This window comes from Rhinolophus sinicus, chromosome 3 (genome assembly GCF_057876585.1).
Source record: "Rhinolophus sinicus isolate RSI-liver-muscle chromosome 3, RSI-T2T, whole genome shotgun sequence".
Lineage (NCBI taxonomy): Eukaryota > Metazoa > Chordata > Mammalia > Chiroptera > Rhinolophidae > Rhinolophus > Rhinolophus sinicus.
The window spans coordinates 155324436-155347862 of NC_142503.1; the positions used below are offsets into that span (position 1 = coordinate 155324436).

The following is a 23427-nucleotide window of genomic DNA, read 5'->3' on the forward strand; positions in this document are numbered from 1 at the left end:
CCAACTCTGGGATGACAAAACCACACAAAAATAGATATATAGGCAAAAAAAAAAAAAGGGAAGATAATACTCTGAGGCACAGGTATTTTAAGAAGTTTTGAAATAATCTGAAAAAGAATGATATAAAAACACCATTCAAATTTGAGGGTTATTTTTAAACTTTACTCTCACTAAAATAAAGTAGGAGCAGACTTAGGATTACTGAACAACTGTTTTAAGCATGACTTATCTTCATTTGATTCTGCCCAAATAGCCCCATGTATTTTCCTCAGACCTCATCCTCTTAAGGGGTAAATTCAAAGCTGTAATTCAAATTCCAAAGCACCAGGTATCTGTAGATCTGTAGGAATGAGTGAAATCAATCACCTTTTCATAGGCATACTGCTCCTGAAGCATCATGGGTAGCCGCTCCAGAAACGCTCTCATGCAGGGAGCCATGTTTAATCCCAGAACACCTTGCTGTTTCAGTGCGGTCCTACAGGTTGCTAAAACATGATTGGCAGCAGCCCATTCTGGGGTACAATTCACAACCAAAACATCCTGATGGAAAATAAATCATGTCACATGATTTATTTAAATAAAAGATAAAAAATTCTATCACCATTCACATCTGAGATATTCCTTCCAGTAATTGCATTAAACATGTTTGCTTTTTGGACATTTTATGGTGTACTTTTAATGCCTATGAACTTCAAAACATCCTAAATTTTGCCTAAGTGAAAACAAGTGAATAAGAACCATAAAATTTGTGAACTACCTTGGATTAGCTGATTCTTCTAAGAGACAACAGGAATTATTTGCTATTACATAGGACTTGGAGGACAAAGTATCTAGCATATTTTAAAAGTCTGACATGACCACAGGGATACTAAAGGAAGTACTACTCTGTCTGCTGAGGGACATATATGCAAAAGAAGCAGCACTACTTGAACTGTGGCTCTATGGTTTATTCTACACAGGCCACTACTGCCTAGGGTCTGGTTCTGTGTCTTACTTCTAGCAGGACTATTCATGCAGGTTTACAGGTCTATTTTAGTATCATTTAACCACACAGAATGTAAACCAGAGCAGTACAGTGGCTCTATTCATTAAGGGTATAAAAGGCAATATTAAAGGGGATAATGTCATAGAATTACTTCACAGCAGTAGGGGGCTAGTATTTTTTTTTTTTTTTTTTACTAGAATATTAAATTTGGAAACCAAAATATATTGTGTATACTTGAGTTAAATGTCTTTGAGATAGTCCTTCTTTTCAGAGAAAGTTCTTTTGAGACAGTTTAGTGCTATCTCAAAACTCATGGCAGAAAGTCAAAATCCACTTTATAACTTACAATGGAGATGAAGTCATTCAATAACTAAGCACTTCACTGAAGTCTGGGGTATAATAGAAAGAGTACTAGATTATAAATCAGGAGACCTGGGTTCTACTTTTTTTTCTGCCACTAAATAGTTGCATTATCTTGGGCAAGAAATAATCCCTCTGAATATCTGTTTTCTCCTCTGTAAAGTGGGATGTTTGGACTATGATTTCTAAGATACCTTACAGCCTTATACCCTATGATTTGATATAACTGAAATTACCTTTGATCTATTTGAACAAGCAGCAACCCCAACATCTGGAATCCATACCGTGGTGTGAATAGCTCCAGAGCCTATCACAACAGTTTGCAAGACAGAGCCATCCTAAAATGAAATGTATTTATAATATGCATTACTTAACCTTGGCTATTATTTACATTTTAAATTTATACTTTACATTCATAAAAACATATTCTAAAATCTACACTTCAGCTAAATTTGATGATGTCCAATGACATACCTACTACTCAATTTTCTAGGGCCTCGATGACTTTAAAAGAACTTATCATCAATAAAAAAAAAAAATTAAAGGGCAGAGGATTCTGAAAGGAGTTTTCCAGTATTCAAGATATTACTACATAAAATATTCCTAGGCTTGATTGGGTTAATTTTTATCATACATAAGTTAATGAAAAACATTTCTTAAGATAAAAATAACATCTATACTCTTACCCTTAAAGACCAAATGTTCATGAGCCCACCTAGTCCACCAGACACCAGGGCCAACCCATCAGAACTAAAGGCAACGGTCCGAACTGGGGTGATGTGTCCCCGCAGCTGATAAACACACTTGGCTCCGGCTGGTTTCCTATATCCATCCTGCAATTCATTTTTGTTTTTAACATATATTAAGATTAAAATAATTTATAAATTCAAGATTAATAATTAATTCTTGGAAACTTTGTATTTCAGTATAACATTGGAGAAGAGGGAAGGACAACTCTCAGAAAGATTAAGCTAACTGAGAAAATGAAATATTAACCTGGTTCTCCTTTGCTAAAGGTGAGTTTCATCTTTTTTGAAACACTTCTAAGCTAACTTCTTAATCTTCAAAGTGGCAGAAATGACTACATTCCTCAGTTCCAATTATCCCTCAGAGATAAGTAAACTGTAACTTCTACTTCTTAATGAGTGTTTTAATTTCACAAATTTAACAATGTAGTTTTCATTTTTAGCCTCTAACATTTGTGAACTGTACATGCTGGCTTGACAAAAACAGGTACATCTATTTGCTGCAGATGGTTCTGTCGTGTGATGTCTAATTCCGTATTTGCTCTGCAGGTTTTAGAAGTAAGATAGGTAAGGCCTGTCCAAATACTCTCTGGCATAAAGAACAAACTAGATTTATCTTTAGTGCTTCTACCTCCACCTCTGTGATATTTTCCTCCCATTAGTGAGTTACCTACCCATCCCTCCTCACCTCTTCTCCCTGCCCGAGCTCCCTCTTCTTCTAGCTATGACAGAGTATAATACCAGGTGTATGCATTTACCCAAAGATCACATAAAGCATAGTATTTCTTTCAGGGATATTTGTGTCATGGACAAAAGAAACAGCAACAGAGGCTGCAAACTGGTAGCTCAGGGATGCAATTGGATTGGCCACCCAGTGCTGTAAAGAATCTTAAATCAGGTACCAATGTTTAACATTGGGAGATTTTACTTAAAACACTGGATTTTTTAGCTTCTATCAAAAAAAAAAAATTAGACAATTTAGTAACAATAGGCTCTCATTTCTTGAGGGTGACGATCAGCTTTGTGGTAATGTGCCCATCATATGAAGCATGTGCACTTCTGGGTTTTTTCTTAAAACCCTCTCCACACCTTTCAACTCCCAGCTTCAGGAATTTATATTACGTGCCTAGACTGTTAGCCCTGTAAGCATCTATGTGGATTTGTACCCTCTGTTTAAGGTAAATAAATTGTTCTTCATAGGGGGACTTCTGGTATCAGGAGGAGACATTAATACTTTGGATAGGTGTGCTCCTGTGGCAGTCCTATCTCACTGAACCAAAGACCTAACTTTGGACTTGTCTATTTGTAGTGTCCATTACACCCATTATTATAAATGATCACCACTCAGTATTTATTGAGTATCTCACCTTAACAAGCAATTATGGTGTCTGTGATTTATAAAAAAGTAAGCTAAATTCAGAAAGTATACAAAGCATGACAATTATTCATGTTTCCCTAATGGATCTTACCCTTTGGGATACAGCAGTATCTTAGTAATTAAGGGAGGATTACTTTCATAACATATACTATTTATGGTGTCAGATAAGGTCTTCAAAATCACCAGAATGTTTACCTGGCAATTTGATTCCTGGTCCCACCATCCTTCTGAACCAGCTACACTGGTTTGTGTAGTGTCTTGGGGAATACGCCAAACACATACTAAGCCACTCTGACAGCCACTTAAAATAATCACATAAAACCAAAACATGTCAATATGCAGAAGTAAAAGTATTTTCAAATAACAATCAATTAAGACCTGATAGAACTACCACTAAATGATATTATTTTAAAATTTATTTGTAGTAGGCATGCTACAATCTAAGAAATACAACTAGGACTGATATTCTAACATCACACCCAGATAAGAAGATTACATATGAAGATTCACATTAGAAAATTGCTCTTTATTTCTCTAAGGTGATCTTATGGTATTACACATTTGAAGACTAGTAACTAGCAATAAACTGTATAAGACTGTTGAGAAAACACATTTTATGCAAGTAACAGTCTATGAAAATTAAGACACACACACACACACACACAAATTTACAACATACGTAGCCATTAGTAAATGCTGCTTGGGTCCTTTCCCTGGGAGGCTGCACCAAGCGATGCCATTTACAATAGATGGATGGCAGAGTGAATGTAGACAGCGCCAGCATCCTGAAATCAGCCCCCAGAGTTTCACATTTTCTTCTTTGGCACATGTCATAAGAATATGACCTGTTGGGTCCCACTTCATACTAACAAGAGTATCCTTGAAATGGTAGGGAAAAAAAGTCATAGTAACACTTCCTTCACAAATACTTTAAACTCAATATTTAGAACCCATACTTCTATTATTTGGAAATCAACATTATATGCAAATCAGATACTGTTATATCATTCCCAATCATGACACCAACTCACCCATTAATATAGTCGGCATTATATATATTTGCTGCAGTCAAAGCTCAATAAATGTTAGTGGAATAATTAAGAAATCCCGATTCAGAAGGAATATTTACCCCTCATTAACATTTTAAGAGTCATTTTTATTTATATTAAAATATGAAAAAGAAGAAACTTAAAAAAATGCACCCCTCATACCAAAATAGCAAATACTAATGAGAATCTGGGGTATGTTATTTATTTTTTTAACTTTTATTTAAGTGTGTTTTTCCAGGACCCACCTGCTCCAAGTCAAGTAGTTGTTTCAATCTAGTTGTAGAGGGCGCAGCTCACCGTGGCCCATGTGGGGATCGAACGGGCAACCTTGTTAAGAGCACCGCGCTCTAACCAACTGAGCTAACTGGCCACCCCTGGGGCATGTTTTGTATTTATATGGTTATCATTGTGTCCTTCTGACTTTTTTTTTTAAAACACTCCTTCACCACTTCCAACTACTGGCTTCATGCATTTATGTCACTTGCCTACCTGTAACATCTGAACTGGCAATCTCTGTTTAAGGTAAAAGAATCATTCTTCATAGATGGAATTTCTTGCATTAGTGGGATTTACTTTAACAGGGGATGTTCCAAGGATGTTCCTATTTCACTGTTTTGGTTTTACTTCTGTTTTGGCTTGATGGCTTTCTTACATAGACTTTTCCATGTATATACATGGTCCACAGACTTTGTATAATGATAGAATATTATAAGTGACTGATGTGAAACATTGTTTTAAAGAAACTAGTATCAAGGAGCACTACAGTAAGAAACAAGAAAACGTTACCATCTACTAAAGATGTTTTACCTTATGTGCATCAATTAGAACAATGCCTCCTTTCTCAAGTGGTTCCTTTGTTCCCAATAGCAATTTTCCATCAAAATATCCCACTGCAAATGGTCTATCTTCACTGAACCAAGCAATGCAAGTTACAGACACTAACATAGAACAAAATAAAAATTTTAAAAGAAAAAAAAAGAGAGAAATGTATTTGTCATTGTCTAACTTAAAAAACAGAGGCTTTGCAACAAATATATGCTATTGAACCATTGCAAGTAAGTTTTCAAACATCTCTGTATTGAATTTAGACAAAATGTAGGCATACTGCAGGGATTTCATGTAACTCATTTTAAAAGTGTTATTTACAAGTGACAAGGACTACCTCATTTTTAACCTTTCATTCTTTTCAGGTGGTTATTGAAAAAGAAAGACAAAATTTGAATTCCCTTGCTGATTTCAAGTAATTGTACTAGGTGCTTTCCTTTTGGACCAGAATCTACCATGAAACTGAGAAGTGAAATGATCCACATCATAGAAAGAAAATTACCTGTCCCTTCTTTTGCTAATATTCCATACTCAGTATGTTTCCATAGTCTATCAAACATATTCTACTCTAACAATCTATATTCATATATGCGTCTTTAAGTATGTATAACACTGGACAACTACAAAAGAAAAAAACAGTATTTATCTGTGCAAGTAGAAGGGAGACATGGGAACTGAGTAGATGGAAGAAAAACTTTCACTTTATACCTTTTTAAACTTAAAAATTTTTGAACCCTATGACTGTATTATCTACTAAAAATAACAAAAACAAAAAAAACCCCAAAACTGTTCTGTTCTGCTAACACAGTACCATTTAAGCTGGGGCTGTGAACGCTGAAATACCCAATCTCCTAAAATGACTAACAAAAACTATCTAGTAATAGGCCTACGAATCCAAAGGGAATAAAGTGAGAAAATAAATGAAAGTGGACTTGACTACTATCCCTTGTCAGACCACGAACTCCCCTCTTCCTCTTTCCCCCATTTCCTCATTTCATTCATTCGTTAACAATTTCATCTCTACCAATGATTATTATCTTTTTTCTCTTGAACATTCCTAACCTTCAAGGGAGATTTGGAACCTGCTGTAAGTGATTAGATACTAACACAAAGGATGAATGACTAGTATATTAATATTGTATCTCTTTTGGCAGAGACCTGTGGTAAAGGTTGGGAGAGAAATATCTTTCAACTTAGTAACTAATTAAAATGAAATACCACCTGGATAAATTAGAAAACATAGTCAAAAGTAATATTTACTCAGCATTTTTAAAAGCAAATGCCAAAAGACTAACTCTATTTAACTTGGGGGAACACTTTCTTAACTAGATGTAAGTCATTTACCATCATTTCGATAGCAATGCTCCAATTCTCGACGGTACATGGTAGACACATCAACAACTTCGATCAGTCCTAGAGATCCGTCCATCCGTCCCACCAACAATAATTCCGGAGACTCTCCTGACCAGGCTGTAGCTGGAGCCTCTTCCGGCCAAGCCAGAGAAGATACCCAATGAGGTTGAATATCTACTAATGCTTTTCCTCCTAAAGATGGACAAAATGTTTACTAGTTGTTACTTAATTCTTAAAAGCAATTCTTAAAAACAAAGCAAGAACAAAAATAATTACTACCTAATTCTAATATACACTTAGAGCAGTCCCCAATTTCCTAATAGCCTACTAATGAATACGACTGCAAGACAGGATCCTTCCTTTACATACTACATAGATTATCAAATTAATAGGTTCCTCTGTAAAGCTACAAAAATGGTAGCTTTACAGAAGAGTAAAAGAAAATAGTGTACAAATGGCAAACACTTAAGTCCTTTCCTAATAATTACTGAAAACCAAATTAACGTAAGAACTGTACCTACAGGTAAGGATAGCTATTCCTTCAAATATGTGAAATAGAACAGCCGTTCCTCAAATATGCAAAAACAAACAAAAATACTGATGAGTCCAAGATTATAATGATAATTTTTACTGTCCAGAGAGGTATTATTAAAATTTACAAATCTGTACCTGTGAAACAGACTAAATAAATAGAAATATTTCAAGTGATTTAAAAGAATACATAGCTGAAAATTCAGTAATGCTACTTCTCCTCAAACCCTTCTCTGAACACTCAGTGGTACATGAAAAGAATTTTTAGTTTATAATTACCACGTTAGTTGAAACTCCCAGAAAGGAAAATCAGGAAACGAGCATGTCCTCTTTAAACATATTATGCATAGATTTTCACAGTTGATTAACAGATTGTGAGTTTCAAGGTAAAGGGAGGCCATTGCCAAAGGCTAAGAGAAAGGCTTAAAAAGTACCTTCAGTAGTTTACTATTATTTACAAGAGTCTTACCATTAACTTGCCAGATATTCACCATCTTTTCCAAAGCCCCAGCTAGATATTTGCCACTGATACTCCAGGAAACAGGTGAGAAACTTGGATCACTGGGTGACACCAGGCTTTCCTCAGTACCCTCTTCCCTAGAATATAATAGATATCAATGGAATTCTAATCCCCATCATCCAAACATAAACTAAATCCCAATTCTTAAAGTAATTGTTTCTTGTACACCTCGGTACATAATAGCAGATTCTTACATTTCAAAAGCTTGGCTAGCAGTATTTGACAATCACATAGTAGCTACTGTTTGTCATAATGTAAAAAATGTGGAATTATAAACGAGTGATGCTTAGACTATTCACCATTTAATGTAGTCCATAATTTGTCAGTAAAGACATTCTGATTCTGTATGGGTTGTACAGGTGGTTATTATCCAGAAGACACTGATTCTTGTCTGTCTCATCCCTAGGTAAGTAAGTCCTCAGAAAAGAAATACCTACAGCTGTCTATAGAAGATGCTACATTCTGCTACAGAAGAAACATCATTACTCTAATTCCTAAATAATCCTTGAAGAATGATGGAAAATTAGCCTACTGTTTTATAGAATTGAACATTTATTTGCTAGAACATTTATCTTGATTTAATTCTGAGTAAGTCCAACTATTGATAGCTAAAATTTTTATTTGCTGAATTACTATCCTGGAAATTTAAAAACACTTTGGGGATATAAGACTATTCTAAAAGAAAAACTGAAATATTTTAGTAACAATTTGATTACATTAACACAGCCACGATGAAGCATGTTTAGAGTTCTCTTATTTTAAATGTTATACAAGAGAGGACGACATCAGCACTCACAGTCTGCTGAACATGCAGGTCTGTTGAAGTGAATACTGCTTCTTGGTAACATTCCACACCCGGATGGTGCCATCATTGCCACTTGTAGCCAAGAGTCCTTTTTTATTACACCAAACACAAGTCATTACCTAGAAAAGTTGAAAAAGCCCAGCAATGCTTGAGCAAGTTTTGATTCAAATGATTCTATCATTTGAAAAAGTTCTATCAAATTAAAAAAAAAAATCTACCATGAAATTGTAAAATAAAAAGCATCCATGTTATAATGCAGCATGCATGGTCTCATTCTTTTCTAATTAGCTTATAAATATATACCCATTTGAAGTATATTTTAAAGTACTATGCCCAAACTCATTTGAGTTATCTGAAACTGTTGGAATTTTCAGTAAACAAGTTTATTTAATTCAAAAACATGTTTATTTAATTCAGTAAAGTATAAGTACTTCAACATATTTATGTTTTATAAAATAACACAGACTAACAAGAGATTTTAAAATTAGTTAAATAACAGAAGCTGGGCTTCATTTCCTAAACTGCCCTTGTCACTGCTCTTGGGCCCAGTGGGTGAGATTAAAACAGTGAGGACAATTTCTTTTCCTCTTGCATGTAGAAGTCTTCATTTTTGTGAGGCTATCCCTTTGATTTTCTTCTCATCCCCCATCTGATTTTCCCATTTGTACACTATAATGTCAACCCAACATACAGAGAAAGGAGAGTCGGTAACTACAAGATAAATATTGATAATTGTGCGTGTGTGTGTGTGTGTGTGAGAGAGAGAGAGAGACCTAACACTTGGCGTTCTTTGAGAAGGGCAGAAACTATTTTATCTTCCATAAGATGATCAACACACTTGGCGCTCAAAATACATACTCTGTTCTGATGAGCCTCCAACTTGATAAAGGAGCATTTTCTGAGATCTCCTCCCATATCAGCAAATGTCTGTGGAGTAGTTTGGTTGTCGCGATCGTGTGCAGCCAGAGTGCGCACGAGCTGTTGAGCAGCCCATTGCCTGTGCTGTGAGGACAGCCTGGAGGAGAGGCAGCAAGCTGCCAGGGCATTAGCCAGCTCCAGAGGGCCTACACCAGAAGGATCATAGGAAGGATGGACATACAATTGAGCAGTTAAATCTCCTTAAACGAAACAATGAAATAATACCCAGGTGAGAGCTGGTGGTGATGAACAAACAAAAATGGGTTAACCCCTATCTTTTAAGAATTAGCACTTTTGTAAGCAATCATTTCACTAACATATGCACATAAGGTATAAAGCATTTATCTCACACCAAATTATATAAAAAATCGCATTCATTGCAAATGTACATTTATATTCATCAATCAATAGTCTTTGCTCTAAGGACCCATAGACTGAGAATGCAGCAGAAATAATTTGAAGGCCAGGGCAGAGGCAGCATGCCCTAAAGAATAAGAATTTGGCTTTTGCTGCTCAAAAGTGATCTTAACAGCCAGTCAAGAGACGGGGCTGATAGATCCAAAGACCCATCTCTCTTGGCCACGTGGTCCTGATGAAGAGAGAAGGGTCGTATGATTAAGCAGTCCCTCCAAAGTGTTATCATCTTAAGACAAAGAGAAAAACAGCAGTATCTTCATCTCAATTTTATTAAGGAAACCTACCAGGATTATTATCTATGGTGACTCAAACCATAATCTAATAAAATAATCTAATCAAATGAAGACTAATTTGGTACATTTTCTAATATTGGTTTCTATGCACAATGAAAAAGTATCCATGCACTTCTTTTATGATCTAAACTTAAGAAGTATACATTTATATAATTCATCACATACCACACTGCCAACATGCATTTTTAAAAACATGAATAAATTGATAAGGAGACTATACAAATTGATTAGAAGACTATACAAATTAAATGGTATGGAACTTACCTTTTTTTTCAACTTCTGACTTATCATAGTTAGGTCTCAGTTTGGCCCCTTTGTCTGCTAGTAATGCCACAAGGGCCTGAGTTACAACAAAGTTTGGGGAGGTTACAAGCTTATTCTCTTCGGCAATTCCTCGGAGAAAGCTGGGTAGAAATTTTCGCTGAATTGGATCATCGACCGTGGTTAGATTTACACCTGTTGCAGCAGAAATCAAGTTCTGAAGAGGCAATTGGAATAAACAAATTTAATTTTTACATATAATTTTGGAACAAAAAGAAGATTTCACCTCAAAAGGTTCTTTTAAGAATCTGTTGGAAACAAACAATGCAACAAGAAAAGTCCTGAAAACTAGCTTACCTGTGTACACAACTGTACCAGGAGTTTTGCGGCACTAGGTGTGTTTGATGCCAGACATCCCACTGCTGTGCTCAGATAGGCCAGGCAAGAGATGGGCTTGTTGGCCTTGCTGTGCCCACCTCGTGAGCGTTCTGATGTTCCTGCCGTGGTAGAAGGGCTGGTGGAGAGGCCAGCTCTCCCTGCTGCGGCCAAGCACATCAATCGAACCAGCGTTCGGATATCTGTAAGTCCCAGAGATTCAAGACCAGCAGCCAGGCTACAACTGGAACCACTACCAGAAAAGGAAAACACATCAGATGGATAGAGAAAACAAATTTCTTAAGGGACCATTTGGAACCCCACATAACATCCATAGTACCAACAACCAAAATAAACGGTAGGCTGTAGTATCACTAGTCATACATGTCCTAAAAGATGTCCAAAAATATTATGTAAGCTGTTAACTGTTATTGAAACTTTAAAAAAAAATGTTGACATATGCTTGAAGTATAACTGAATTACCAAAATATAACATACAGGAATGTTCACAAATGATGATGGGCATAAATGGAACAAACCCCTGCAACTAATGACCAGATTAAGAAACTAAATACTACCAACACCTTAGAAGCCTGCTCGGGCCCTTCTCAGTCACTATGCCCTCAAAAGTAACCATTATTCTGACATCTAAAATCATAAATCAGTTTCGCCTGTTTCTGAACTTTATATAACTAAAATAATAAAGTATTCTTTTGTGTCTGGCTTCTTTTGCTCAACATTATGCTTTTAAGTCCCATCCACGTTGTTGTATTATAGCAGTAGCTATTCATTTTCACTGACATATAAATGAAATCTACCACAATTTATCTGTACAGGTGACAATCAGGCGGTTTCCAGTGTGGTGCTATGATGAATAGTACAGCCGTGAACATTCCTGCTTATGTCTTTGGGTGCATATATGCAAGCATTTCTGTTGGCTGTATACCCAGAAGTGAATTTCTGGGTCATGGAATAAGTTAATATTCACCTTTAGTTGGTGCTATCAAACAGCTTTCCAAAACAGTTGTACCAATTTATTTTCTCACCAGCAGGGTATGAGAGTTCTGTGTGTTCCACATCCTCATGCTCACCTTTTCCCCCTAGTCTTTTAAATTTTAGCAATACTGTTGGGTATGTGGTAGTATGTCACTGGGTTTTCATTTTCATTTGTCTGAAGACTAATGAGGTTGAACACCTCATTTTTCATATTTATTGACCACTTGAAGATCCTCTTTTATATTATTTTGTATTTTATCCATTTTTCTCGTCTTTTTCTTATTGATTTATAGGAATTCTTTACATATTCTGTTGGTTATATTCATTGCTAATATCTTCTCCCATTCAGTGGCTTTTATTTTTTTTAAAGATTTTTATTATTGGGGAAGAAGAACAGTGTGTACTTCCAGGACTTTTTCCAAGTCAAGTTGTTGCCCCTTCAGTCTTAGTTGTGGAGGGCGCAGCTCAGCTCCAGATCCAGTTGCCGTTGTTAGTTGCAGGGGATGCAGCCCACCATCCCTTGCGGGAGTCGAACCGGCAACCTTGTGGTTGAGAGGACACTCTCCAACCAACTGAGCCATCTGGGAGCTCAGCTGCAGCTCAGCTCAAGGTGCTGTGTCCAATCTAAGTTGCAGGGGGTGGAGCTCGCTGGCCCATGTGGAAATCGAACCAGCAGCCTTTCACGTTAGGAGCACGGAGCTCCAACTGCCTGAGCCACCGGGCCAGCCTGAGTTTTTACTTTATTAATGACTTTTGCTGAACAGAAGTTCTTTTTCTAATGCAGTCCAATATATCAACATTTTTCTTTATGGTGAAGACCTTTTGTGACTTGCTTAGAAATCTCTGCCTGTCCCAAGATCAAGAACAAATTCTTCCTATGTTACCTTACAGAAACATTTTTGATCTACCTTTCACATTCAGCTCTTAGAGCCATTTGGAAATATTTGTTTTATACAGTGTGAGGTTAGGGCGAAGACTCTTTTTTTCCCCTATGTGCATAAACCATCTGACTTAGCCCAAGTTATTGAGAAGACCATCCTTTCCTCATGTTCTGCAGTATAAACACTGCCATAAAAACCATAAATCAAGTGTTTATCTACGTATATGTGTGGGTCAGTTTCGGAACTCTTCTCCACTGTCCAAATTGTCTATTCTTGGGTCAGTACTGCACAGTCTCATCTAATTTTTATGTTGAGTTTCTTTTGGAGTCCTTCTGTCTTCACTGACAGTTAAATACCCTAGCTTAACCATTTCTTAAATGGATGTCTTTTAGGTATTGACTCTCTTCCCTTTTTCAACTTGATAATCCACAGTATGAACATGGCCTCCATGATGGAATCTGCAGGTTGACTTAGTTACACAGTTGGTTAATTCTGCAGAAAAACTCTTTTGATCCTTTATTTTCACCCTGTACCAAATGGATCAATATCTGTAGTTTCCCATTTCAGATAATCAAATAAAATGATTGCAGTTACTATAATGGCATTATTTTCTACCTAAAGATAGCCAAGTATTAACTGAATAACTGATTGAATGAATGGATAACAATGATGACTATGTCCAACTTTTCTTTCAATAGTAGATATTCAAGTTTTTAAAAATTCTATCTCATCCTCCCAAACAATAGCCAGACTCCTGTCTAATATATACCAGAATCTAACTTAGCATCATTTGACACAAAATAACACTTACCTGACTGAGAGAAGAGACAGAGCTCTCATGACCATGGTTCTGGCCAGAAGAACCTGAGCAGCCGCAGTCACTCTCCTTAGAGCCACCACTCGGTCGTGAGGGTTTGCTAAGGCTGCTGCCTGCTCACCTAACGTTATTCTCCCAGAGGAACTCTTTTCTACAGAGCCATGGCAACCTAAAAAACATTAAGATTTTGTTGAGATCTCAACATGGTAAGAAAAAAATATCTGGACTACAGAAATAATTTCCCATTCTACCTAGATTCTACGCTGCAAGGAAATCCAGCAAACCAGTGTGTTTTACTCATCTGGAACTTTGTTCTAAAGAAAATTCCTTGGGAGAAATAAATATTTCTTAGTTAACAATCTATTCCAGAAGACATCTTATAGATTTAGACTTTTTATACATTTTTTTGGTTTTATTAATACTTATTTTGTCCATGTATCATATCTACTAATATTAACAAATATAGGAAAGATATAGTTTTGAAAACATGCTTTGAGCACACATTAAGGGGTGAGTCATCAATACTGCCCCAATTCTTTACTTTGTATTTCCTATAGCAAAAAGTTACCATACCCTCTCACTCAAATAAAAGAAGACTGCAAGATAGTTCTTAGTCAGTCACAGGATTTTCTTATCACAGTGTAAAAACGAAAATCTTACTCATATTTATAAATTTTTTATCATTTCACTATTTCATTAAAAAAAATCAACTCATTATTGCATTATACCTTAAAAATGTTAAAACTGACTAAAGATACTTGGATACTTAATGGGGTAGGACAATGTTGAACCCTTATTCTTCTTATTTACCTTTAACTTATTATTATTGACCTAAGAAATAAATTAATGTAGACTATAAAATCCATGGCAATCATCATTTCAGTTTACCTATTTGCATTAGAGTCTCTTCCATACTGTTGGTGGCTGTTACCATTGCTACTGATGCTCCCAATGGATCACTGTCGGGGAACTGAACTGGTTCTGGTACAATACGCCGGTCGTTTAAACCAAGTGGTCCAGCAAGTAATTCAAATTCTTCTTCACCTGTTAGCTTTTCATCTTCATCAACCTCCAACATGTCCCAGTCTTCTGGAATTTAAATAAATAGATGTATGGTATGTGAATATAAACATGACATTAACTCTGCTGGCAACGGTTATTGTGAGATATGTCTAAGATGCAGGTGGACTAAAAGCCACTGCCCACAAAGTGAACTATGGCACCATCTCCTGGTGACCCAACCAAACTGCACTCCTGAGGCACAGTGAGACCACTAGAAGGGAAAGGGAGTCAGAGCAGTCAAATCCATTTAAAGCAAACGTTATAGCTGGTAATGGAGGTTTCAACTAATAAAAAAATATTGTTACAGGGCCAACAAAGAGTTAACGCTGTCCACAATCATTAGGGAATGAGTTCTTTCAAGTAAATGAATGCTCCAGATAAACTGATGCCCACTTAATTTTTAATTTTTTATTTTTTAACTTTTCTCAATTAGGATAAACATTGAAAATATACTATTATATATTTTCCTTACTTTGAAAAAAAAAAAGCCACACAGAAATGAACATTCTGTGGTAAAGCTAGTATTTGAACCGAGGCCCTTTAACTTTTAAAACTAGGGCTGTTGCTATTAAACTAGCTTGAGCTTTTTAGGGAAAGTTTAAGTTAAGATGTACATAAATACAAACACACACGAAGGTAAATTTTAGTAACCAGATGTTAAGCAGAAGGTATATATAAAAAATACATGTAAAAGAAGCTCTCAAAACAACTACCTTCATATACACTGTCCTGCTTGCCAATTAGATCTGGAGCTTGTCCCTTGTACCTGCACCAAACATGAAGAACATTGTGTAGTTATATAAAACGGTTAGTACCCAAAAATGCAAATTAAGTCATTAGGACATTTTAAGAGGTCATTAATTAAGCAACACAAAATAAAAAAGTGTGTTTCATGTTATGGGGTAATGTAACAAAATCTGTTGGCATGTAGGTACACACATGCTTACAAAATCAATGACTATTTTACCACATTACTGGGGAGGTTTATCAGCCATCAACAATTTTTTAAATCAAAACCTATTCCAGAATATCTTCAAGATTTCAATAGTTGACAAAAAGGTCAAAAACTCTACTCACTAGAGATTAACTGCTATTCAAGGTATAAAGAGGTAATATTTTCGTGAAAGCTCATTTTCTCTTAATAGTCTATTTTTTCATCAAGGAAAAACTCTTAATTAAGGTGTCCAAAATGTGGTGAAAAACACAATGAAAACAACTAACCATAATCCTCCTAAAGGTTACCGCAAGCATCCTACCCACAACGTGCCAACACGCCAAAGGTTACCCCAGTCAAACTCCAGTGAAGGACCTGCTGACATACCACTGTTCCTGGATCAGACGCCCCCTGCTCTGACAGGAACATGAATTCCTCAACCTCCTCCATTCCTCCTGCCCCCAATTCAGAAATCACAAGACTTCAGGGAAAGTTAAAAAGTAACTGCTCACATGAAAAACAGCTTTAATTCCCATGTATTTAATGAGAGATATTTTGTGCTCTTCATTCAGAGGGTCTGAATATCCATACAATTTCAAGGTACCTTTCAGAACTTGTTGTCTTGGATTTGGTCTTCAGGGCTAAGTACTTTTCCCTGCAGCTGCCACAAAGCAGGTAGTAGGGGTTTCCACTCCCACATTCTCCACCGAACCAGCCGTCCACGTAGGAGCCATTGCTGCGGTAGCCCTGCCGGTTGGCACTGCGCCCGCAGCCTGGGTGATTTCTCTTCATGTGCTGATTGAAGCTGACAACACTGCATTCACACAGTTCACACACCACCACTTCCTCCCTGTCTTCAGACTCACAAACATGCTGCACAAAATTACATATCAAATTATTAGTCAATTTAACATAAAATTAAGAAAAGGTCAATAGATAATTTCTGATATTAAATTAACTACTTTGTTTACATGTGTTGGCATATTTGGGAGATGTTCATTAATGCTACATAAATTTCTTTCAAGTCAGAATTCACTCACATAATCTGAAGATGTTCTTTCCCATTTCTCTCTTTAATAAGTTATAAAAGTAACTGACTATACTACTGAGAAAAGAGAATAAAAACAATTTTCCTCATCTCAAATATGTATTTTTTAAATCCCTCTAATGAAAACTACTTTTTATCTAGCCACATAACATGCATAAATATTTTCTGGATTTCTAAGAAGTCATTAAGATTCATTTATCTTATCAACTTAATAATATAGTAGATGCTCTTTCTTGTAGGACTTACGCCTTTGAACTTTTTAGTTCCCTGCCACCAAAGCATAACACTAAACAACGTAGACATACAAACCCACCATGTACCCTGCCCCTGGATGGAGGTATTTACAAGATCTAGTGGCACTGGTTCCTAGAATGAGGCATTAACAATGATTAAATGGAACCTATAAAGGAGAAGGACATGCATTCAGTAGCAAGGTGAGCACAGCAGCCACGTCATAGAGCCAGGACAGTTGACTGGGACCTGATGCCTGTTTTGTAATCTACCTTTGATATTAGGATCACATATTACCACAATATGGCTCTATCCATCTAGTCTGGGGAGAGAAGCAATAAAATCGCACAGAGATAGCAACAAGAGAGACTTTTTCTTATTAGTTTGTAGGTATCAAAGTAACTTCAAGCGTTAGAGCCCCAAACTTTAGGATGAGATGTTAAGACTTTTCAGAGTGTTACAACTCTAGGCAAGGCTGTTATTAGTACGCTAGGAACAGGAGGGCAGGAAAATAAGTCAGAGCAGCCCCCGCTGCAGTCACACACACCCAGGTAGGCCAATCCAGTACCTCTGGGATCCACATTCCCAGAATATCATTTTCACTGGTCAGGTCTTGTCCAAACATAGCTTCCATTGCTTCATCATCAAGATCAATTTCCAATTCCTCATCTAAATTAAAGTCATACAACGCCCCTGGATCTTGCTGCAAAGATATTCCTTCTCTCCGACTTTGATTCCTGTGGGCCTGCACAGAGCGGTATAACCCCGCTCAGAACAAAACAAAAAAGGCATTTTATTTGCATGTATAAAATAATTCTGAATATTTCGCCAATTCTTAACCTCCATACATGAAGATCAGAGCCTATCTCAGCTGACTTACTGGATTCTAGATCATAAACATAAAATTTTACCTATCACGTGTTTTCTTTTCTGTAAAAACGGGGTAATAGCACTCATACTGGGGGCTGGCCCAGTGGCTCAGGTGGTTGGAGCACCATGCTCCTAATGCGGAGGTCGCCGGTTCGATTCCCACATGGGCCACTGAGCTGTGCCCTCTACAGCTAAAACAATAGTTCTCCCTGGAGCTGGGCTACCGTGTGCTGCTGTGGGCTACTGTGTGCCTCCGTGAGAGTCCAGCGTGAGTGGCTGGTGATGTGTGCCTGCCGTGTGCTGCCGAGAGCAGCCGACCAACTGCCTCAGCCGGGGGGGAGTGGGGGGGCGGTGTGTGTGTGTGTGTGTGTGTGTGTGCGTGCGCCCGTGCGCGCGCAAGGCTCATAATACCAGCATGGACCAGGGAGGTGTGTCCTACACAACTAGACTGAGAAACAACGGCTTGAACCAGAGTCAGGCTGGAGGTGGAAGAAAGGGGAAAAAAGAAAAGAAAATAGCACTCATACCAAGCAGGGTGGTTCATGGGTTAAATAAGATAAAAAACTTTGTAATAACGTATGTTATATAGGAAAAACAGTAAGTGTGGGCTGTTATTATTTTAGGTTTTGTTCTTTTTAAATCAGTCCCTTTCATTATATATTAAGTCATCTTATATTTCTAGGGCACTCTTAATTTCTCTTTGTTCCCATAAATTATTGAATCACTATTTATGTTTTAATATTTCAAGGATCAAACTCTGTTTTGGCAAATCACATATCCTAATTTTTAGTTTGGAAAATATGCTCCCTATAACTTATACTTCACACGCCCAGAACATAATCCTAGAAGTGTTTACTAATGTAATGAGGCAATTTATTTTTGTGGATCTAGGGCTTTACCTAGTTGCGAAGCCCTAAGGTTCACAGAGAACATCAGAAAAGCCAGTGTCTAAAAATAAAAAAAAGAAAAAGAAAAAAAAAAAGAAAAAAAGAAAAGCCAGTGTCTACTTCTTTGGCACAGTGTTCTTTTCAGCTCCTTCTCACCATTGATGTTAAATTTTAAGCATGCACCTTCACTTCTTAAATTATAAGTTGCTTGAGGGCAGAGAGCATTTACAAAATTTCTCAATATTTACAAGTGATCAGTATAGCCTTCTGTACCCAAAGGGAACTTAAAATCTATGAATGCATGCTGTGATTTCAATTATGTAAAATTATATAAATACACAGAATATACAAATAGTTCTCTGTTAATGTGGAAGAACTGACTACTTAGTATCATTAGTTTACATCTTCTTTAATTTTTCCTTTTACATTGACTTTAATATATAAGCAAACTCTATGACACTTTCACCAAGAGAAGGTGAAACATAATTACCTGCTCTTGCTAGCAAAGTGCGAGCAGCTAAATCAAACTTGTGCCTTCTTGTTACTGCTGAGCGACCCCGAGCTGGTGGTCCACTTCCAGAAGCTGCATTCTCTGTATGATCCAGATTATCAGGGCTACAAGTGCAAGGTTGAAAGCAACACAGATTTTTAAAAACCATCACGGATAGAAAGCATAGGTGCATGCTTGCTTGATGGTGGTACTTTTTCCTCCACATATTACCGAGAATAAGTTTAGGATAAAACTTGGAAATATATCTTTTGTCCCTGGTAAAGCTCGCAAGTTTTAAATGTGTCATATTGCCATAAGCAATAACTTTATCTTGTTTTGAATTATGTCAACAATGAAATAATGCTTAATGCATGTTCAAATTCGAATGGGATCAGTGGCCTTAACTAAATCTTAAATGATTAAATTCTTAAAATTTAAAATGATCGGGAATCCTTGCCTAGAAGAAACAGATATTTCAAAATAAGTTATGAAAATATTCACTGAGTTGACAGAAAAAGTCAGCATATTTACATAAAATGCAAGCCATGGTAACCATATGACTCTGGCTAAAATTAAAAATGAAGATTTTGTACACCTGAAACTAATAAAAAAAAAAGAAGATTTAAAGTCATAAGAAGTGCTGAAGGGGGAAAATTTTAGGAAGAATTGTAGAATATTTTATTACAGCTCATTAAGGCTAGGCATTATCACAGAATTCTTTCCTCAACTTAAAAAAAAGGGGTATATTGTATTCCATATTAAAAACTGAAGAAATGAAAATATAAATACATATTAAGAGACAGAAAAGACTTAAAAGTCCTTTTCTATCAAATGCATTAATTAAATCAATTTCTAATATTGAAATGAACATTTTATGTTATATCACTTATATGAGATAAAACCATTTCATCAGCATGTTTATTTCAAAATAAACTTGCTTTAATTTTCAGTTTCCTCTTTTCAGATCAATTTTATATAAAAGTTATTTCCTTCTTTCCATGAAAACACCCATTCAAGTCAAACCTTATCATGTCATTTTTACCATTCACAGACACATAAACTTGCAACTGAAATGTCCATCTTTTCACATATCTCTACTTAGCAACTTTATACACCATTAGAAGCACCTATGATGGGAAATAAACAGGACTCTTGGGGGGCATGATTTACAACATGAACAGAAACATGGAAATCGGGAATTTCACCTTTCACTAAAGCCTTCCTCCATTTCAGCGGCATCGGCAGATGGTATGTCTCCTGGTGACTGCAAGTAACAGGGATCGTTTGACTTGCCACCACTGCCTAGGACGGCTGCTCCGTGCCTTGAGTCTGCTGTGCTCCCCGACTGAGGCTCCTCCTCGTCCTCATGCCCAGGGTGCTCTATCATCCACATGGCAAGCACAGTGATGTTCTGGGCATCAGCCTCTCCTCGAGCACCTGAACAGGAATAATAAGTACTTAGGGGAAGGAACTATGAAAATATGTAAATATCCCATTCCTCATCGAAATTTTACAAAAAATTCTGATACTGACTGTGGGCAAAATAATTAGTTATTCATGCTATCAGCTTAAGAGTGGCTGCTATGATGCCACTGTAACTAAATTTGGTGTTAAAAATCTTACCAAGCTTTAGGACCTCTTAAAACATATACTGCATTTAGTAAGATCAGGCTTCTCATAGCTGCATATAATGATATATAAAAACTTATCCTACCTGTGGCTTCCATGGCTTTAGCAATCTGCCGGAGAGAGAACCCCATTTCCAGCAAGGGTACTGCAATTGCTGGAGGAGGAGGAGACGTTGAAAGTCTACTGCTTGGGTCTGACAAGGCTGAGACAAAAGGAAAAGTAAAGACCTAAATATTACTAGACACCATGAGTAAAAACTGTTCTTAAGTAACCGTAAGTCCCCAATTTCCTGATACTGTCCAAATTTAATGAAATTAAGAATTTTGTGCTATAAGAATTTGCTAAATATATAACTAAACATGATTACACTGTTATAGCTTAAGGTTTTTCATAAAGATAAACCTGCTGAAAAAAATTTAAAACATTTATTTTAAAATAGGTTCCTACTTACAAAAAATTCAAACAACAGAAATTTGGAAGAATAGTACAAAACATTCTTTTACCCCTGATCCACTGGAAAGGAGTAGGAGACATGATGCTCCATCTCCCCTGAATACACTAATATGTGATTCCTACAAATAAGGACGTTTTCCTGCATAATCATTACACAACCATCAAAGTCAGGAAATCAATAATGTTTTATCATCTAATCCAGATCCCATCCTAGCTGCAGCAAAAGCAAAGGCTCCAATCCAGGATCACCTTTGTATTTAGTTTTCATGTCTCTCTTCAGTCTCCTTCAATCACTTTGATACTTTAAGATTACAAGTCAGGTACATGGTGGAGTATCCCTCAATTTCGGTTTGTCTGATGTTTCCTCATGCTTAGATTCAGGTTGTATTTTTAGGCAGGAATACCACAGGACTGATGCTGCCTTCTTCTCATTACAGTCTATTAGATGATACATGATTTCAATTTGTCCCATAACTGGTGATGTTAACTTTGATCATTTGAGTTAAGCTAGTATCTGACAGGTTTCTCCACTATTTGTATTAATAAGTACTTAGGGGAAGGAACCATGAAAATATGTAAATATCCCATCCCTCATCAAAATTTTACTCACTAGCATCTATTTATATTTATTGGCTGAATTAATCATTATGATGGTTGACATTTAAATGATGGTTTTCTAAGTCCATCATTACTTTAAGATTCATCAGTTGGTATTCCACTTTAAAGCAAAGTTTCTACTTTCTCTATAAGTATAGAGTTATATAAATTCTTATTGTATTCATGGGTTATCTGTTACTATAATTATTTATTTTGATGCCCCAAACCTTCCAGATTTGGCCAGGGGAAGCCCTTTCAATCTGTTTTGATGTCTTTGAGGCATGTGCCCATCATTCTCTGAGCCCTTTATCAGTTTCTGGCACCAGCTATTCTAAGCTCATCTCATACTCAACCCTGAAATCAGATTTTCTCTCAGGAGACTGGAGTTCCTTTTTGTAGAGAATGGTATTTAGATCTCATCTCAGCACTAGGTGTGTTTATTGCTACTGAAGCATCATTGCTCCCAGTGCTAGTGGAGGCCCTCCTTACCTGCATGGCCCTGGTGCCCAGGCCATGTGGACATTTCCTTACCCCACCTGGACTCCAATACTCCATACCAGACCACTCCCGTATACACAAGGAGCCTTTCTCACCCCAATTGGGTTCTGATCCCGCCCCCCACCCGGGCCACCATGCCACCTACCTCCCAAGCCCTGCTGGCATGAATGTGTACCTAGCTTGGCCTCACTTAATGGTTTTTGAATTGAATTAGGAAGGAGGGAGGGGAGAAGGACCGTAACTCTCATTTTTGCTTTATAAATGTCACTACTGCTACAGTAGTAATAGTACTGATATGTCTGATGAAATTCTGCTTCTAGCCATGATGGAGTAACAGAGATTGGATTTACTCTCACTTACACAGGCACTTTAGGACAGTGATTCTTGAGAGAAGGGAACCAAATAAGGGAAGGTATACAACTGCCTCAGCTTCTAGCCTGGGGAGCTTCCAAGCTGCAGTTTGGGGAGGGTAAATTCAACCTAAACTCAGTAATCTCTCTGAATTAAAAAGACAGAGTAGAGAATTCAAAGTGGCTAGAATTCACAGGGTGTAATACCAGAAAGGAGAGAGCTATATAGAAAGAAGAGAGCTGCCCAGAAAGAGAACTCCAGAAATGTGCAGAGGGTCCTCAAGTCCTCTGCTGATGCTAATACAGGAACTATCCAAAGCCAGGGAAAGAATCACCAAAAAGTAGCAGGCAGAACAATCCTTGAAGCTAACACAGGGTTGGGAAGGGTTTATGTTAACACAAGCCAGAATGAAAAAACTTTGTAATACATAAGGCACTGGACAGAAAGGTATCAGTTCAGTGATGAGGAAAAATTAGTCCCAAACTAAAGGATGAACTGGTCCCACATAACAAAGCTTAAAAGGAAGACTTGAAAGAATAAAATTGTTTCCACGTAACTTAACTATATCCTACAACAAAGCTAAAGTATATTTGAAGAAATACAAAATATTCTGCACCCAATAAGATAAAAATCACAATGTCTGGTATACAATAAAAAATTACCAAACAAACTACAGCTCAAAATGAGGAGAAAAACTGGTCAATAGAAACAGATCCAGAAATTAGATAGATGATAAATTAAGTAGAGAAATACATTAAAATAGATATTACATATACAGTTGATCCTCATTAGTTATGAATTCTGTATTTGCATATTCAACTTCTCATTAAAATAATTTGTTTCTCCAAATAAAAACTCAGGGTATTT

At 36.8% G+C, this 23427-nt stretch overlaps 1 protein-coding gene across 18 annotated transcripts in view; it reads right to left on the reverse strand.

Annotated features, from left to right (window-relative positions):
* HERC1 (HECT and RLD domain containing E3 ubiquitin protein ligase family member 1) overlaps window positions 1-23427 on the reverse strand; it is a 171354-nt gene that overhangs the window by 22682 nt on the left and 125245 nt on the right. For 15 of the 18 annotated variants that reach the window (XM_088797280.1, XM_088797278.1, XM_088797275.1 and 12 more), the window contains 20 exons: window positions 20747-20863; window positions 20238-20469; window positions 19033-19157; window positions 17333-17553; window positions 16107-16379; window positions 15286-15334; window positions 14399-14599; window positions 13505-13679; window positions 10799-11069; window positions 10445-10658; window positions 9411-9670; window positions 8544-8671; window positions 7697-7824; window positions 6688-6888; window positions 5326-5456; window positions 4149-4348; window positions 3665-3770; window positions 2032-2178; window positions 1582-1683; window positions 367-540 (listed from right to left, as the gene is read on the reverse strand). In XM_088797280.1, coding sequence (XP_088653406.1) covers window positions 367-540; window positions 1582-1683; window positions 2032-2178; window positions 3665-3770; window positions 4149-4348; window positions 5326-5456; window positions 6688-6888; window positions 7697-7824; window positions 8544-8671; window positions 9411-9670; window positions 10445-10658; window positions 10799-11069; window positions 13505-13679; window positions 14399-14599; window positions 15286-15334; window positions 16107-16379; window positions 17333-17553; window positions 19033-19157; window positions 20238-20469; window positions 20747-20863 — 3455 coding nt within the window. The remainder of the gene's footprint in view (window positions 1-366; window positions 541-1581; window positions 1684-2031; window positions 2179-3664; window positions 3771-4148; window positions 4349-5325; window positions 5457-6687; window positions 6889-7696; window positions 7825-8543; window positions 8672-9410; window positions 9671-10444; window positions 10659-10798; window positions 11070-13504; window positions 13680-14398; window positions 14600-15285; window positions 15335-16106; window positions 16380-17332; window positions 17554-19032; window positions 19158-20237; window positions 20470-20746; window positions 20864-23427) is intronic. The other 3 variants (XM_088797274.1, XM_088797285.1, XM_088797271.1) reach the window with 2 other exon arrangements.